This window comes from Bombina bombina, chromosome 4 (assembly GCF_027579735.1).
Source record: "Bombina bombina isolate aBomBom1 chromosome 4, aBomBom1.pri, whole genome shotgun sequence".
NCBI lineage: Eukaryota > Metazoa > Chordata > Amphibia > Anura > Bombinatoridae > Bombina > Bombina bombina.
Window position 1 is genome coordinate 1,192,937,294 of NC_069502.1, and position 20,264 is coordinate 1,192,957,557.

General features: G+C 34.3%; 1 protein-coding gene across 2 annotated transcripts in view; it reads left to right on the plus strand.

The window, feature by feature from the left end:
- Positions 1-19,672, plus strand: part of MOCS1 (molybdenum cofactor synthesis 1) — a 255,798-nt gene extending 236,126 nt beyond the window's left edge. The window contains exon 11 of one of the 2 annotated variants that reach the window (XM_053712667.1): positions 18,604-19,672. In XM_053712667.1, coding sequence (XP_053568642.1) covers positions 18,604-19,487 — 884 coding nt within the window. In that variant the 3' untranslated portion in view covers positions 19,488-19,672. The remainder of the gene's footprint in view (positions 1-18,603) is intronic. The other variant, XM_053712668.1, reaches the window with a different exon arrangement.
- Positions 19,673-20,264: the final 592 nt, after the last annotated feature.

Sequence of the window (20,264 nt, forward strand, 5' to 3'; positions counted from 1 at the left end):
TGAACATTGAATGGCGTAAATAACGCCTTTATCTTGACATCTAATTGTGTCTCTTATTTTGAAAGTAAAGTTTCCACTTTTTGATTTTAAAATCTTTTGTTTACTACTAAATTTACAGGCCCGGCATCTAAAACAGGGGAAAAAACCATTTAAAGGATTTCCGTCTAGGCACCTTTGAGTGTCTTTCTTCTTTATGCTTTTCAATTGACTGGGAGCTAGTAGGCTCTTCAAATTCTGTGCTTTCCTATATATTATTTTTGGGTTTTCCCCCACTTTTCCCCCTATGATGGGATCAGTTTGTACTAAGTGCCAATGTTTTTTTAAAACTCTTTGGATGTTTAGGTTGTCATGACTGAACTCAGTTATAAAGGGCACATTAATTTCATCTCGATTTTCTTTGATATCTTTTGTTTTATATTCTAAGAGGTCCCTCCTTACTTTCTTATCTACCTCTTGTTTAGCTTCATTGATTACTTCTGGACTATATTCTCTTTCTAAGAATTTCCTTTCTAAGATCTTTATTTGATCCTGATAATCTGTCATTCTTGAGCAATTCCGTTTAATTCTTAAATATTGCCCTTTAGGGACATTGTCTTTCCACTTTTTCATGTGGCAGCTGTTATAATGGATTAGATTATTGGCATCCACCTTTTTAAAATGTGTTTTGGTTATTAATTGGTTTTCTACAATTTCGATATCTAAGTCCAAGAAGGTGATTTGGCTTTTGCTATAGTTACTGGTAAAGGATAGTCCCATTTCATTTTTATTCATATCTGTCAGAATAGTGTTTAGATCAGTTTCACTACCCCCCCATATAAAGAACAGGTCATCTATGTATCTGCTATAGAGCACAAGATCCGCGCCCAGACTATGCCTAGGGAAGAAACCTTCCTCCCAATATCCCATAAAGAGATTGGCATAGCTGGGTGCGAATCTTGTGCCCATAGCTGTTCCCTTCTTTTGAATGTAAAATTTGTCCTCAAATGAGAAATAATTATGGCCTAGGATGAATTTTATTCCATCCTCTATGAATTTCTTTTGTTCCATACATAGTTTGTTGTCCCTATCTAGGGTATTTGAGATTGCCATCAGTCCCAAATCATGACTTATATTGGTGTAAAGCGACGAAACATCGCATGTCACTAATGTGTAGTGTGATTCCCACTTAATTACCTCTAATTTTTTCAAGATGTCAGTGGTATCCTTTAGGTAAGAGGGTAATTTTTTAACATAGCCCTGTAGGTATCCATCTATGTATTTCGAGAGGTTGGAGGTGAGGGAGTTAATACCCGATATTATGGGTCTACCGGGGGGATTATTTAGATTTTTATGAATCTTTGGTAAGAAATATAGAATTGGTATTTTTGGAAATTTTGTAAATAGAAAATCAAATTCTTTTTTATTTATAATTTGTTTTTCTCTTGCATCCTCTAATAATTTGGTTAGTTCACCCAGAAATTTCTTGGTTGGATTTAGTTTTAGTTCCTGATATGTATCCCCTTCATTAAGTAATCTTTGTGCTTCTTCTATATATTTATCTCTGTCCATGATTACAACCCCACCCCCTTTATCTGCCGGTTTAATTACTATGCTGGTATCATTTTGCAATTCTTTAAGAACTGTTCTTTCTTTGTAAGTTAAATTTTTTGGTATCTTATTGTTAGTTTTTATTTTCTTAATATCTTCCTGAACCAATTTTTCGAATAATTCAATATTCCTTCCTTTTTCATTTGTCGGATAAAAAGTGGATTTCGGTTTCATTTTTGAATGAATTACTTGTGGTATTACTATGTTACTATTTGAGGCCATAGGCGATATGGTGGGTGTCTCTTTTGGTTGTTGCCAATTTCTCTCTATTGGATCCCGTAGGAAATATTTTTTCAAGGTTAACTTCCTTACAAACTGGCTCACATGTATGTGTGTGTTGAATTTGTTTAATCTCGTAGAGGGAGCATAGCTAAGGCCTAAGTTTAACACTCTTTCTTCCTCTGTGGTTAAAGTTTTTTTACTAATATTGAAAATGCCACTTTTTTGTTGTATTTTTATTTCACTCTTTTTATTTCCCTGTCTTTTTCTTTTTCCTCCTCTACATCCTCTCTTATTCTTTTTCTCATTCCCACTGGTGGGTCTTTTGAATGTTCTGTTTGTTTTGAAGTGCTGGGTCTTTGTGGGCTCATCTCTAAAAAATAATTCATGTTTTTTTGTTGTTCTTTCTCTTCTAATAGTGTAAATCTATTCGTGGTGTCTATTCTCCATTCTTTTTCAGGTTCTGTTTGTATTCGTGTGTTGTAATTATGTTCTCTATTATTTCTATATTCCCAATCTCTATTACGGTTGTTGTACCCCTGGTATCTTGGTTTATTGTCATTTGGCCAATAACTATATGCTATGTGGCCCCTTGGTTGGTTATGCTCTTCATAATAATCATCCTGTCTTCTATAGTGGTTATAGTTATGGTTCTCAAAAAAGTTACGATTTGTATGGGGTCTTCTATAGTCATTATAGCTTGGGTGTTCAGGTGGGTTTCTATTTGTATTTGTCATGTATTGTGGTCCCCTAGGTCTATAATAGTTTGTTCTGTAGTTTGATTTATATTGTTGAGGTCTGAATTCAGTAGTTTCCCTATAGTTTATCCTTTTTGGAGTTCTGTCATATGGTGTCCTATTTTCTTGATTTTGATCATTGTATTGATATGACTTGGATTGGTGATAAGGGGAATTAGAATAATTTTCCCTTATGGCATGTGCATTGTGTTTGTAATTACCTGTGTTACCCTCAAAATGTTGATTTTTCTGTCTCTCTTCCCTATTATTTATTTTCTCCTCTTCTCTGTTTGCAACTTCATTATAATCTTCCTTATCCCTCTTTAATTTTCTTATTTTAACCTCCTGTAATTCCATACTTAAATTGTCCAATTTTTTCATAATGTCTATCTGTGAATTTTTAAAGTCAACATTTTCTTTTTCATTACTTAATTTATTTTTTATGGTGATTATGTTCTTCTCAACTATGTCAAGTGAATCTTCTCGTGATCTCTTTAAAATTTGTAATAGTGTTGTGGATGCATTTTTTAATGTCTCATCCATATCGCCACATCTCATCCACACCCACCATATCGCCTATGGCCTCAAATAGTAACATAGTAATACCACAAGTAATTCATTCAAAAATGAAACCGAAATCCACTTTTTATCCGACAAATGAAAAAGGAAGGAATATTGAATTATTCGAAAAATTGGTTCAGGAAGATATTAAGAAAATAAAAACTAACAATAAGATACCAAAAAATTTAACTTACAAAGAAAGAACAGTTCTTAAAGAATTGCAAAATGATACCAGCATAGTAATTAAACCGGCAGATAAAGGGGGTGGGGTTGTAATCATGGACAGAGATAAATATATAGAAGAAGCACAAAGATTACTTAATGAAGGGGATACATATCAGGAACTAAAACTAAATCCAACCAAGAAATTTCTGGGTGAACTAACCAAATTATTAGAGGATGCAAGAGAAAAACAAATTATAAATAAAAAAGAATTTGATTTTCTATTTACAAAATTTCCAAAAATACCAATTCTATATTTCTTACCAAAGATTCATAAAAATCTAAATAATCCCCCCGGTAGACCCATAATATCGGGTATTAACTCCCTCACCTCCAACCTCTCGAAATACATAGATGGATACCTACAGGGCTATGTTAAAAAATTACCCTCTTACCTAAAGGATACCACTGACATCTTGAAAAAATTAGAGGTAATTAAGTGGGAATCACACTACACATTAGTGACATGCGATGTTTCGTCGCTTTACACCAATATAAGTCATGATTTGGGACTGATGGCAATCTCAAATACCCTAGATAGGGACAACAAACTATGTATGGAACAAAAGAAATTCATAGAGGATGGAATAAAATTCATCCTAGGCCATAATTATTTCTCATTTGAGGACAAATTTTACATTCAAAAGAAGGGAACAGCTATGGGCACAAGATTCGCACCCAGCTATGCCAATCTCTTTATGGGATATTGGGAGGAAGGTTTCTTCCCTAGGCATAGTCTGGGCGCGGATCTTGTGCTCTATAGCAGATACATAGATGACCTGTTCTTTATATGGGGGGGTAGTGAAACTGATCTAAACACTATTCTGACAGATATGAATAAAAATGAAATGGGACTATCCTTTACCAGTAACTATAGCAAAAGCCAAATCACCTTCTTGGACTTAGATATCGAAATTGTAGAAAACCAATTAATAACCAAAACACATTTTAAAAAGGTGGATGCCAATAATCTAATCCATTATAACAGCTGCCACATGAAAAAGTGGAAAGACAATGTCCCTAAAGGGCAATATTTAAGAATTAAACGGAATTGCTCAAGAATGACAGATTATCAGGATCAAATAAAGATCTTAGAAAGGAAATTCTTAGAAAGAGAATATAGTCCAGAAGTAATCAATGAAGCTAAACAAGAGGTAGATAAGAAAGTAAGGAGGGACCTCTTAGAATATAAAACAAAAGATATCAAAGAAAATCGAGATGAAATTAATGTGCCCTTTATAACTGAGTTCAGTCATGACAACCTAAACATCCAAAGAGTTTTAAAAAAACATTGGCACTTAGTACAAACTGATCCCATCAAAGGGGGAAAAGTGGGGGAAAACCCAAAAATAATATATAGGAAAGCACAGAATTTGAAGAGCCTACTAGCTCCCAGTCAATTGAAAAGCATAAAGAAGAAAGACACTCAAAGGTGCCTAGACGGAAATCCTTTAAATGGTTTTTTCCCCTGTTTTAGATGCCGGGCCTGTAAATTTAGTAGTAAACAAAAGATTTTAAAATCAAAAAGTGGAAACTTTACTTTCAAAATAAGAGACACAATTAGATGTCAAGATAAAGGCGTTATTTACGCCATTCAATGTTCATGTAAAAAAATTTACATAGGAGAAACAACCAGAATGCTCCGTGAAAGGATAAGGGAGCACCTCTCTTGCATAGATAGGGGTAACCTTGACCCTTATATCTATCGCCACTTTAGGGAAGTACACAACAACAACCTTAAAGATTTTAAATATTGGGGAATTAAAAAAGTTCACCCCGACTGGAGAGGGGGAAACTGGGAAAATAAACTCCTAAAGGCAGAAGCTGAAATTATATACCTAATGAATACCCTCCAACCTGGAGGCTTGAACTCTGAGATAGACATTTCCCCCTTCTTATAAAAGTCTCTTACAATATGCGAACATTTTCCAGGTTAAATCAGCCACTTATATAGAAAATACTCACATACATTAAATAAGCAATAACATTTCAATTTATCTTGGGCAAAGATAGTACAAGCCCTATATAAATTCATTTTTCTAGTAATTAAAAAGGAATTTTTATCCCCCTAAAATAAACAAATTAATTGAATAAGCCATATTTTTACCCACTAGCAATAACTCTAGTTATGGGATTGATAATTTCTGATTTAATTGTACATCCATTTTTAAATTGTTAATTTATAAATTGTTGAACTTACTATCCTTTGTTGAAAAGGAATATGTATATATCGTTAATTTTTACCCTCTAACAATAATTCTAGATATGGGAATGATGATTCTGATTCTTATATTTTCGTTTCGTCCATTTTTAAATTGTTACAAATTTATAAATTGTTGAACTTACTATCCTTTGTTGAAAAGGAATATGTATATATCGTTAATTTCTACCCACTAACAATAATTCTAGATATGGGAATGATGATTCTGATTCTTATATTTTCGTTTCGTCCATTTTTAAATTGTTACAAATGTATAAATTGTTGAACTTACTATCCTTTGTTGAAAAGGAATATGTATATATCGTTAACATTTACCCACTAACAATAATTCTAGATATGGGAATGATGATTCTGATTCTTATATTTTCGTTTCGTCCATTTTTAAATTGTTACAAATTTATAAATTGTTGAACTTACTATCCTTTGTTGAAAAGGAATATATATATATCATTAATTTTTACCCACTTACAATAATTCTAGATATGGGAATGGTAATTCTGATTCTTATATTTTCCTTTCAGTTTAGGTAATTTTAAGTTTGCACGATCTAAATGTATATTATCTAATAAAGGCACTTTAGAATTGAAATATATAAGTTGAATTGTGTGAATGCTAATAAAGCAGAAATGATAAGTTCTCTTCCTTGTGTATCATGTAACTAAATAACAACACAGAAACAATCATTACCAACTTAAATAAAGTCCACCTTTACATTGGAAGCCACACAGGTGTTGATAGAAATCAAAAGGAAATGAAGGAACCAATCAAAACACATTCATACCTTTAAAAAGCCAGAAGCTAGCAGGATAAGCATTCTTGATAAAGCCCAGAAGGGTGAAACGCGTTGAATGGGACCTGCTACACTCTACTAAACTTCATTTACTACTGTCACAAAGCTGTGTGACCCTGCAACTTTAAACTTTTCTCCTGACCCTGCAAGTTAAAATCTACCTTTGGTAACTTCAGGGAATACGGTGTTACTGCTAAACACTGACCAAAGATTTCTTCAAACCTTAAGAAGTCTGAGGGAACCCAGATGAAAACAATATTTGGGCTATAAGAAGAAAGGAAAACAAAAAAAAGGATAACTACATCACCAGAACGGATCATCACCCCTGACCTCTGAATCAAAGAGAAGGTCAGGTGACTTATCAGAAGCACCAGGAACAAACAGTCTGTGAATCCCTCACAGTGAAGATAATCAGCGGTTGCAACCAGGACAGATTAAGGTACCTCTACACTAATTTGCACTACGTTTTTTAAAACACGCAAACTGAACTTTAAAGACATCAAGGTATTCATCTGTTAAATTAACCATTTCCATTAACCACGATTGCTTTGGCACCTAAATCAGAATATTGGCTGTTTTTTGCCTTTTTAACTATCCAGCACACCTGAGCCAATTATATGTCCAAGGAAAGTAACTGTGTAACTTTATAACTGAATTTGTTACTGAAGAACTGTAAAGCTATTAGGATTGATACATTTGTGCCTTTTAAATATTTAATTCACCATTTATCTTAGAAATTTGTTGTTTGCCATATGTTATCTATAGAATTAATTCCTTTATACCTGAAATTCTAGGATTATATGGTTCTAGTCTGTTTTTATAAGTGTTGTATAAGGGAGACGTCCCTTTATTAATTAGGAAAAGCATTTGCTGTTGTTTTTATGTGTTATAAGAATTAATTAGGAAAAGCATTTGCTGTTGTTTTTATGTGTTATAAGAATTTTTAAATAAAATAGATTGTATAAAACATAAATTAGATTGGTATCATCATTTCCTAGCTTTTTTTAGCGCTGCTAAATAAACCCCATTTTTTCATTTTTTCTTCTTATCCACCATTTAGTTCTCTTTGAGGGAAGAACTTTTTTAGCAGCAGGAATCCACCTTTAGGCGCTCCTATCACACTACACATAAATACCTATTGTTCCCTCTTGGGGTGTTTTTAACACTCCAGACTAGTGAGCTGTCTTAAGAAGGAAGATGACATTTTCACATGGAGAGAAAAAACTCTCAAAGATATAGTAGAGAATGAGGAAAGAATAAAAGTAAGCCCCTATCTGAATATCACTGAAATAATGTTTGAATTAGAAAAACTTATGACGACTGAATTAAAGCAAAAAATGGAACTAAAGTTTCTTGATAAATATATTAGTTTAGGGATTGCACCAAGAGGATTAAGGTTGAGAAAAAATTGCACTTTTGAATTAAAAGATAAATTCCAAAAGGAATGGGATGAGACATTAAAAAATGCATCCACAACACTATTACAAATTTTAAAGAGATCACGAGAAGATTCACTTGACATAGTTGAGAAGAACATAATCACCATAAAAAATAAATTAAGTAATGAAAAAGAAAATGTTGACTTTAAAAATTCACAGATAGACATTATGAAAAAATTGGACAATTTAAGTATGGAATTACAGGAGGTTAAAATAAGAAAATTAAAGAGGGATAAGGAAGATTATAATGAAGTTGCAAACAGAGAAGAGGAGAAAATAAATAATAGGGAAGAGAGACAGAAAAATCAACATTTTGAGGGTAACACAGGTAATTACAAACACAATGCACATGCCATAAGGGAAAATTATTCTAATTCCCCTTATCACCAATCCAAGTCATATCAATACAATGATCAAAATCAAGAAAATAGGACACCATATGACAGAACTCCAAAAAGGATAAACTATAGGGAAACTACTGAATTCAGACCTCAACAATATAAATCAAACTACAGAACAAACTATTATAGACCTAGGGGACCACAATACATGACAAATACAAATAGAAACCCACCTGAACACCCAAGCTATAATGACTATAGAAGACCCCATACAAATCGTAACTTTTTTGAGAACCATAACTATAACCACTATAGAAGACAGGATGATTATTATGAAGAGCATAACCAACCAAGGGGCCACATAGCATATAGTTATTGGCCAAATGACAATAAACCAAGATACCAGGGGTACAACAACCGTAATAGAGATTGGGAATATAGAAATAATAGAGAACATAATTACAACACACGAATACAAACAGAACCTGAAAAAGAATGGAGAATAGACACCACGAATAGATTTACACTATTAGAAGAGAAAGAACAACAAAAAAACATGAATTATTTTTTAGAGATGAGCCCACAAAGACCCAGCACTTCAAAACAAACAGAACATTCAAAAGACCCACCAGTGGGAATGAGAAAAAGAATAAGAGAGGATGTAGAGGAGGAAAAAGAAAAAGACAGGGAAATAAAAAGAGTGAAATAAAAATACAACAAAAAAGTGGCATTTTCAATATTAGTAAAAAAACTTTAACCACAGAGGAAGAAAGAGTGTTAAACTTAGGCCTTAGCTATGCTCCCTCTACGAGATTAAACAAATTCAACACACACATACATGTGAGCCAGTTTGTAAGGAAGTTAACCTTGAAAAAATATTTCCTACGGGATCCAATAGAGAGAAATTGGCAACAACCAAAAGAGACACCCACCATATCGCCTATGGCCTCAAATAGTAACATAGTAATACCACAAGTAATTCATTCAAAAATGAAACCGAAATCCACTTTTTATCCGACAAATGAAAAAGGAAGGAATATTGAATTATTCGAAAAATTGGTTCAGGAAGATATTAAGAAAATAAAAACTAACAATAAGATACCAAAAAATTTAACTTACAAAGAAAGAACAGTTCTTAAAGAATTGCAAAATGATACCAGCATAGTAATTAAACCGGCAGATAAAGGGGGTGGGGTTGTAATCATGGACAGAGATAAATATATAGAAGAAGCACAAAGATTACTTAATGAAGGGGATACATATCAGGAACTAAAACTAAATCCAACCAAGAAATTTCTGGGTGAACTAACCAAATTATTAGAGGATGCAAGAGAAAAACAAATTATAAATAAAAAAGAATTTGATTTTCTATTTACAAAATTTCCAAAAATACCAATTCTATATTTCTTACCAAAGATTCATAAAAATCTAAATAATCCCCCCGGTAGACCCATAATATCGGGTATTAACTCCCTCACCTCCAACCTCTCGAAATACATAGATGGATACCTACAGGGCTATGTTAAAAAATTACCCTCTTACCTAAAGGATACCACTGACATCTTGAAAAAATTAGAGGTAATTAAGTGGGAATCACACTACACATTAGTGACATGCGATGTTTCGTCGCTTTACACCAATATAAGTCATGATTTGGGACTGATGGCAATCTCAAATACCCTAGATAGGGACAACAAACTATGTATGGAACAAAAGAAATTCATAGAGGATGGAATAAAATTCATCCTAGGCCATAATTATTTCTCATTTGAGGACAAATTTTACATTCAAAAGAAGGGAACAGCTATGGGCACAAGATTCGCACCCAGCTATGCCAATCTCTTTATGGGATATTGGGAGGAAGGTTTCTTCCCTAGGCATAGTCTGGGCGCGGATCTTGTGCTCTATAGCAGATACATAGATGACCTGTTCTTTATATGGGGGGGTAGTGAAACTGATCTAAACACTATTCTGACAGATATGAATAAAAATGAAATGGGACTATCCTTTACCAGTAACTATAGCAAAAGCCAAATCACCTTCTTGGACTTAGATATCGAAATTGTAGAAAACCAATTAATAACCAAAACACATTTTAAAAAGGTGGATGCCAATAATCTAATCCATTATAACAGCTGCCACATGAAAAAGTGGAAAGACAATGTCCCTAAAGGGCAATATTTAAGAATTAAACGGAATTGCTCAAGAATGACAGATTATCAGGATCAAATAAAGATCTTAGAAAGGAAATTCTTAGAAAGAGAATATAGTCCAGAAGTAATCAATGAAGCTAAACAAGAGGTAGATAAGAAAGTAAGGAGGGACCTCTTAGAATATAAAACAAAAGATATCAAAGAAAATCGAGATGAAATTAATGTGCCCTTTATAACTGAGTTCAGTCATGACAACCTAAACATCCAAAGAGTTTTAAAAAAACATTGGCACTTAGTACAAACTGATCCCATCATAGGGGGAAAAGTGGGGGAAAACCCAAAAATAATATATAGGAAAGCACAGAATTTGAAGAGCCTACTAGCTCCCAGTCAATTGAAAAGCATAAAGAAGAAAGACACTCAAAGGTGCCTAGACGGAAATCCTTTAAATGGTTTTTTCCCCTGTTTTAGATGCCGGGCCTGTAAATTTAGTAGTAAACAAAAGATTTTAAAATCAAAAAGTGGAAACTTTACTTTCAAAATAAGAGACACAATTAGATGTCAAGATAAAGGCGTTATTTACGCCATTCAATGTTCATGTAAAAAAATTTACATAGGAGAAACAACCAGAATGCTCCGTGAAAGGATAAGGGAGCACCTCTCTTGCATAGATAGGGGTAACCTTGACCCTTATATCTATCGCCACTTTAGGGAAGTACACAACAACAACCTTAAAGATTTTAAATATTGGGGAATTAAAAAAGTTCACCCCGACTGGAGAGGGGGAAACTGGGAAAATAAACTCCTAAAGGCAGAAGCTGAAATTATATACCTAATGAATACCCTCCAACCTGGAGGCTTGAACTCTGAGATAGACATTTCCCCCTTCTTATAAAAGTCTCTTACAATATGCGAACATTTTCCAGGTTAAATCAGCCACTTATATAGAAAATACTCACATACATTAAATAAGCAATAACATTTCAATTTATCTTGGGCAAAGATAGTACAAGCCCTATATAAATTCATTTTTCTAGTAATTAAAAAGGAATTTTTATCCCCCTAAAATAAACAAATTAATTGAATAAGCCATATTTTTACCCACTAGCAATAACTCTAGTTATGGGATTGATAATTTCTGATTTAATTGTACATCCATTTTTAAATTGTTAATTTATAAATTGTTGAACTTACTATCCTTTGTTGAAAAGGAATATGTATATATCGTTAATTTTTACCCTCTAACAATAATTCTAGATATGGGAATGATGATTCTGATTCTTATATTTTCGTTTCGTCCATTTTTAAATTGTTACAAATTTATAAATTGTTGAACTTACTATCCTTTGTTGAAAAGGAATATGTATATATCGTTAATTTCTACCCACTAACAATAATTCTAGATATGGGAATGATGATTCTGATTCTTATATTTTCGTTTCGTCCATTTTTAAATTGTTACAAATGTATAAATTGTTGAACTTACTATCCTTTGTTGAAAAGGAATATGTATATATCGTTAACATTTACCCACTAACAATAATTCTAGATATGGGAATGATGATTCTGATTCTTATATTTTCGTTTCGTCCATTTTTAAATTGTTACAAATTTATAAATTGTTGAACTTACTATCCTTTGTTGAAAAGGAATATATATATATCATTAATTTTTACCCACTTACAATAATTCTAGATATGGGAATGGTAATTCTGATTCTTATATTTTCCTTTCAGTTTAGGTAATTTTAAGTTTGCACGATCTAAATGTATATTATCTAATAAAGGCACTTTAGAATTGAAATATATAAGTTGAATTGTGTGAATGCTAATAAAGCAGAAATGATAAGTTCTCTTCCTTGTGTATCATGTAACTAAATAACAACACAGAAACAATCATTACCAACTTAAATAAAGTCCACCTTTACATTGGAAGCCACACAGGTGTTGATAGAAATCAAAAGGAAATGAAGGAACCAATCAAAACACATTCATACCTTTAAAAAGCCAGAAGCTAGCAGGATAAGCATTCTTGATAAAGCCCAGAAGGGTGAAACGCGTTGAATGGGACCTGCTACACTCTACTAAACTTCATTTACTACTGTCACAAAGCTGTGTGACCCTGCAACTTTAAACTTTTCTCCTGACCCTGCAAGTTAAAATCTACCTTTGGTAACTTCAGGGAATACGGTGTTACTGCTAAACACTGACCAAAGATTTCTTCAAACCTTAAGAAGTCTGAGGGAACCCAGATGAAAACAATATTTGGGCTATAAGAAGAAAGGAAAACAAAAAAAAAAGGATAACTACATCACCAGAACGGATCATCACCCCTGACCTCTGAATCAAAGAGAAGGTCAGGTGACTTATCAGAAGCACCAGGAACAAACAGTCTGTGAATCCCTCACAGTGAAGATAATCAGCGGTTGCAACCAGGACAGATTAAGGTACCTCTACACTAATTTGCACTACGTTTTTTAAAACACGCAAACTGAACTTTAAAGACATCAAGGTATTCATCTGTTAAATTAACCATTTCCATTAACCACGATTGCTTTGGCACCTAAATCAGAATATTGGCTGTTTTTTGCCTTTTTAACTATCCAGCACACCTGAGCCAATTATATGTCCAAGGAAAGTAACTGTGTAACTTTATAACTGAATTTGTTACTGAAGAACTGTAAAGCTATTAGGATTGATACATTTGTGCCTTTTAAATATTTAATTCACCATTTATCTTAGAAATTTGTTGTTTGCCATATGTTATCTATAGAATTAATTCCTTTATACCTGAAATTCTAGGATTATATGGTTCTAGTCTGTTTTTATAAGTGTTGTATAAGGGAGACGTCCCTTTATTAATTAGGAAAAGCATTTGCTGTTGTTTTTATGTGTTATAAGAATTAATTAGGAAAAGCATTTGCTGTTGTTTTTATGTGTTATAAGAATTTTTAAATAAAATAGATTGTATAAAACATAAATTAGATTGGTATCATCATTTCCTAGCTTTTTTTAGCGCTGCTAAATAAACCCCATTTTTTCATTTTTTCTTCTTATCCACCATTTAGTTCTCTTTGAGGGAAGAACTTTTTTAGCAGCAGGAATCCACCTTTAGGCGCTCCTATCACACTACACATAGATGTTGCAGCTGTATCAACTTTTTGGTTGGAAAGCTTAGCGCAACAGGAAACAGATCCTGATTTGTCTAGCATTGTTCGCTTGCTTCAACATGCTAATCATATTATCTGTGATGCTATTTTTTATATCTTCAAAATTAATGTTAAATCTTTAGCTATTTTAGCTAGAAGAGCTTTGTGGCTCAGATATTGGAATGCTGACATGGTATCTAAGTCTAGATTACTATCTCTTTCTTTCCAAGGTAACAATTTATTTTGTTCTCAGTTTGATTCAATTATTTCAACTGTCACTGGGTGCAAGGGAGTTTTTTTACCTCAAGATAAAAGATCTAAGGGTAAATCTAAAGCTTCTAATCGTTTTTGTTCTTTTCGACAGAATAAGGAACAGAAAGCCAATCCTTCCTCCAAAGAATCTGGTTCCAATTGGAAACCTTCTTCAAGTTGGAATAAATCCAAGTCTTTTAGGAAACCAAAGCCAGCCCCCAAGTCCACATGAAGGTGCGGCCCTCATTCCAGCATTTGGGCAGATTCAATGGATTCAGAGTATTGTCTCTCAAGGGTATCGAATAGGATTCAGAGTAAGACCTCATGTGAGAAGATTTTTTCTCTCACACGTTCCAGCAAATTAAGTGAAGGCTCTGGCTTTTCTGAAGTGTGTTTCAGATCTAGAGTTTTCAAGGGTAATCATACCAGTTCCTTTTCAGGAACAGGGTCTGGGGTTTTATTCAAATCTATTCATTGTCCCAAAGAAAGAAAATTCATTCAGGCCAGTTCTGGATCTGAAAATGTTGAATAGTTTTGTAAGAGTGTATATTTCCAGTTCCTTTTTTTATGCTTTTTACTCCTTTTTCTATAACCCCACTACTTGGCTATTCGTTAAACTGAATTGTGGGTGTGGTGAGGGGTGTATTTATAGGCATTTTGAGGTTTAGGAAACTTTTCCCCTCCTGGTAGGGTTGTATATCCCATACATCACTAGCTCATGGACTCTTGCCAATATGAAAGAAATTAATTTATCAGGTAAGTTCTTACATACATTATGTTTTTGCTTTATTTTTAAAAAATATTTTAAAATACTTGCCAGCAATTTATAACTGTTTTTTTTTGCAAACTATTTTTAATTAATTAGCCCTTTTAGGATATGCACAGATCTCAACATGTTTTATGTGCATTTAAGGCAATTTTTATAGTGTTTTTATATTTAAACCAAAAATATTTACCAGTGTTAGTTGGATAAATTTGGTAAGGCTTCATGTAGCCTCGAAGGGTGGTTTATCGTTCTCATATTTTTGTTTCTATCCGGATTTCTAAAGAATGTATTTAGGTCTGGTCAGATAGTTTAAGAATAAATACACAATAGTAAAAAAGCATAAGTTTGATGCTGTTTATCCTTCTACTAAATAAGTTTCACAGCTCTGTATAACTAACTATTTGTAGCTTTTAAAAATATTCAGTTTTCTTCCAAATATATTTTGGTCTCATGATTCCACTTTGGTACTGACCGATCAGTACTGAAGGGTCTTCTAGAGAGTGAACAAAATCTGTGATTATAGATAAATCAAATTCTTCCCACTCGTAAGTAGAACCACAAAATTATGCTCCCTGATGTGTGTGTATGTATATATGTATCTATGCATGTAAATATGTATATGTGTGTGTAAATATATATATATATATATATATGTGTGTGTGTATATATATATATATATATATATATATATATATATATATATATATATATATATATATATATATATATATATATATATATATATATATATATATATATAAATATACGTTGATTGGAGTAGCCATGTTAGTCCAGAGATTTAGATATCAAGATAACAAGAGTATTACATTGAGCAATGATACTTTTTTATTGGACTAACTATACATTTATAAGTTGACAAGCTTTCGGAAGAATGTCCTCCTTTTTCAAGTGTGAAGCAATACTGACCAATTTGATGGAATTTACAGATTATATTTTAAAACACAGGCTAAAGACAGAAAGTGTTTCAGAGGTCTGATTGCAGGGGGAGGAGTGGGTGTCCTAAAAGTCATCAGGGGGTTAAGGAGACAGAGGCACACACACACATATATATATATATATATATATATATATATATATATACAGTTGTGCTCATAACTTTACATACCCTGGCAGAATTTATGATTTCTTGGCCATTTTTCAGAGAATATTATCAATCGACTGTGTTTACTCTTTTTAAATCATAATGGCAACAGAAACTACCCAAATGTCCCTGATCAAAATGTTTACATATCCTGGTCATTTTAGCCTGATAGCATGCACACAAGTTGACACAAATGGGTTTGGCTATTAAAGGTAACCATCCTCACCTGTGATCTGTTTGCTTGTAATTATTTTGTGTGTATAAAAGGTTGATGATTTTCTGGACTTCTGACAGACCCTTGCATCTTTCATCCAGTGCTGCACTGACGTTTCTGGATTCTGAGTCATGGGGAAAGAAAAAAAATTGTCAAAGGATCTGTGGGAAAAAGGTAGTTGAACTGTATAAAACAAGTAAGGGATATAAAAAGATATCCAGGGAATTAAGAATGCAAATCAGCAGTGTTCAAACTCTAATCAAGAAGTGTAAAATTATGTGTTCTGTTTGATAACATACTGCATTCATCTTGCCATCAATTCTGACCAAATTTCCTGTGCCTTTGTAGCTCACAGATTCCCAAAACATCAGCGATCCACCTCCGTGTTTCACAGTAGGAATGGTGTACCTTTCATCATAGGCCTTGTTGACTTCTCTCCAAATGTAACGTTTATGGTTGTGGACAAAAAGCGAAATTTTGGTCTCATCACTCCAAATGACTTTGTGCCAAAAGGTTTGAGGCTTGTTTCTGTGCTATTTGGCGTATTGTAAGCAGGATACTTTGTGGCATTTGCGTAGTAATGGCTTTCTTCTGGCGACTCGACCATGCAGCCCATCTTTCTTCAAGTGCCTCCTTATTGTGCATCTTGAAACAGCCAAACCACATGTCCTGTATTTCACCTGAAATTATTTGTGGGTTTGTCTTTGCATCCCGAACAATTTTCCTAGCAGTTGTGGCTGAAATTTTAGTTGGTCTACCTCACCGTGGTTTGGTTTCAACAGAACCCCTCATTTTCCACTTCTTTATTAGAGTTTGAACACTGCTGATTTGCATTCTCAATTCCTTGGATATCTTTTTATATCCCTTTCCTGTTGTATGCAGTTCAACTACCTTTTCCTGCAGATCCTTTGACAATTCTTTTGCTTTCCCCATGACTCAGAATCCAGAATTGTTAGTGCAGCACTGGATGAAAGATGCAAGGGTTTGTCAGGAGTCCAGCAACTCATTTACATTTTATACACACACACTAATTACAAGAAAACAGATCACAGGTGAGGATGGTTACCTTTAATAGCCATTCAACCCCCTTTGTGTCAACTTGTGTGCATGTTATCAGGCCAAAATCACCAGGGTATGTAAACTTTTGATCAGGGTTATTTGGGTAGTTTCTGTTGTCATTCTGATTTAAAAAGAGTAAACACGGTTTATAATAAATGGCTTCAGCCAAACACTAACCATGAGTGAAAGATAAGTTTTTGTGTTATCATTCATATTCTCTGACAAATGGCCAAGAAATCATAAATTCTGCCAGGGTATGTAAACTTATGAGCACAACTGTATGTGTGTATATATATATATATATATATATATATATATATATATATATATTTCTCTTGTAAGGTGTATCCAGTCCACGGATTCATCCTTTACTTGTGGGATATTCTCCTTCCCAACAGGAAGTGGCAAAGAGAGCACACAGCAGAGCTGTCCATATAGCTCCCCCTCTAGCTCCACCCCCCAGTCATTCTCTTTGCCGGCTCTAAGCACTACCAGAGCAGTGGCTTCCACATGGGCTTTTAAAAATGAGGCTTCTGTTGAACAGATTTGTAAGGCAGCGACTTGGTCTTCGCTGCATACTTTTTCCAAATTTTACAAATTCGATACTTTTGCTTCTTCGGAGGCTATTTTTGGGAGAAAGGTTTTACAAGCAGTGGTGCCTTCCGTTTAAGGTACCTGTCTTGTTCCCTCCCTTCAGCCGTGTCCTAAAGCTTTGGTATTGGTATCCCACAAGTAAAGGATGAATCCGTGGACTGGATACACCTTACAAGAGAAAACAGAATTTATGCTTACCTGATAAATTTATTTCTCTTGTGGTGTATCCAGTCCACGGCCCGCCCTGTCATTTTAAGACAGGTGGTTTTTATTTTTTTTTTATTTTTTTTTTGTTTTATAATCTTTTATTCAGGCAATATGGCAAACAAAGATACAGTTTCAAAAAGAATCATCATGGCAACATGCTCATTTGACATACAGCAGGAATTACATGATGGATTAAACAAGCATGTCTTCACATCTATATAAGGTGTATTCTCTAGCCATGGACATTACCTCATTTTACATAAGTGCATTTATGGTAGGACAGATAACACAAATTGAAACAACCAGCTCAGTGTAAGCCTAATTTCATTAACCAATTCGTAACAACTGCAGGCTTGTAATTGTCCTTGATATATTCAACAAAACTTATAAATAAATAACATTACACTTGAAAATGAACAGATTGGTTTTTATTTTTATACTACAGTCACGACTGCACCCTATGGTTTCTCCTTTTTCTTCCTAACCTTCGGTCGAATGACTGGGGGGTGGAGCTAGAGGGGGAGCTATATGGACAGCTCTGCTGTGTGCTCTCTTTGCCACTTCCTGTTGGGAAGGAGAATATCCCACAAGTAAAGGATGAATCCGTGGACTGGATACACCACAAGAGAAATAAATTTATCAGGTAAGCATAAATTCTGTTTTATATATATATATATATATATATATATATATATATATATATATATATATGTGCCCAGCTGTTTATAGATCATGTTCACAAGAGCTGAGTACAACAGTACAACTCTCTACCCATTTGATGCCTATAAATGTTATTTTGTATACTGGCCAGGTTTATAGCGCTGCCGAATCTTTTGGCGCTCTACAAAGATTTATGTGTGTATATGTATGTGTGTGTGTGTGTGTATCCTGATTCCTATTGTTTTTGTTTTGGTTTAATAATATAAAATTTAGAGAAAATATTGTGTTGTCTCTTTAATTAACATGATCACATTTTTTAATACTTTTTCAGCTGGTGGACGAAGAACTACTAGACTGCTTCCTAGTATCCTGCAGGAGTTGCGTAGCTTTAAAAGAAGAATTTGTTTAGAAGGTGTGGGCATTGTTCAGAGGAAATTGCTGTCAGGAGCCCTTATAACTTTTAGGAGTAGTTTTTCTGCACATGGGCTCCTCCCAGTGTGCTCTTCAATGCAAAAACTATCTTCTGCTTTGGTGCTTCAACTGCGTTGTTACAGCAGTGATCAAAACAACCATAAACCCTTCCAAAATCCAAAGTGCCTTAATACATTGTCTTCCACTACTGAGATCAATGAAAAGTCATTTATAGACCGTAGTCCAACAAGTGACTCATCTGAACATCAGGTTTACAATCCCAGCTTGCAGGGAGCTTCAGAACACTTGACACATGTAGATACAGCAGGAAAGGTCATCATGGTGGATGTTGGAAGGAAACCGGATACTCCTCGCAATGCAGTGGCCATAGCAGTGGTTCGATTGGGTCCAAAAGTCTTCAGCTTAGTACAGTCTAACCAGCTGAAAAAGGGTGACGTGCTCACAGTGGCACAGATCGCAGGAATACAAGGAGCCAAATTCACCAGCCAACTTATTCCTCTGTGCCACAATATCTCTTTGACCCAGGTAAATGTCGTGCTGAGACTGGATAGCATTCGGTTTGCTGTAGTGATCGAGGCCCAGTGCAGCACACATGGCAAAACCGGCGTTGAGATGGAAGCATTAACTGCGGCAAGTGTGGCAGCTTTAACAGTGTACGACATGTGTAAGGCAGTCTCCCATGATATTGTGATTGAAAACGTCAAGCTTCTGAAAAAGACTGGAGGGCAAAGGGGGGATTTTCAGAGGGAGAGTGCTAGTCTGCCGAACTCTGTTAGTGAGTGAAGGATTTGCAGTGAGCTGGTTAGAGATACTACAAATCTGAATTCTGGTAGTCCTTGTGTTAATATCAAAGGCAAAAATAACTTCCTGTAGGTTTAAACCAGAGACATTTAAGAACAAAAAATGAAACCTTTATGACTGAGATACAGTATAATATAAAGATTAAAACATGACAAATTCCTATCAAATGTATCTTTCTCTTGCATATTTGTTGCAGCTTTGCCTCTTTGCATGAGATAGACTGAGGAGTGTGCACATATTGAGCACTATATGGCAGCAGTTTAAAGGGACACTAAACCCATTTTTTTTCTCTCAGTATTCAGATAGAGCTTGTCATTTTAAGCAACGTTCTAATTTACTCCTATTATCAATTTTTCTTCGTTCTCTTGGTATCTTTATTTGAAAAGCAAGAATGTAAGCTTAGAAGCCGGCCCGGTTTTGGTTCTGCACCTGGGTAATGCTTTTTGATTGGTGGCTAAATGTACCCACCAATCAGCAAGTACTACCCAGGGTGCTGAACCAAAAATGGTCCGGCTCCTTAGCTTACATTCTGTTTTTTTCAAGATAGCAAGAGAAGGAGCCGGACCATTTTTGGTTCAGCACCCTGGGTAGTGCTTGCTGATTGGTGGGTACATTTAGCCACCAATCAGAAAGCATTACCCAGGTGCAGAACCAAAACCGGGCCGGCTTCTAAGCTTACATTCTTGCTTTTCAAATAAAGATACCAAGAGAACGAAGAAAAATTGATAATAGGAGTAAAAGAGAACGAAGAAAAATTGA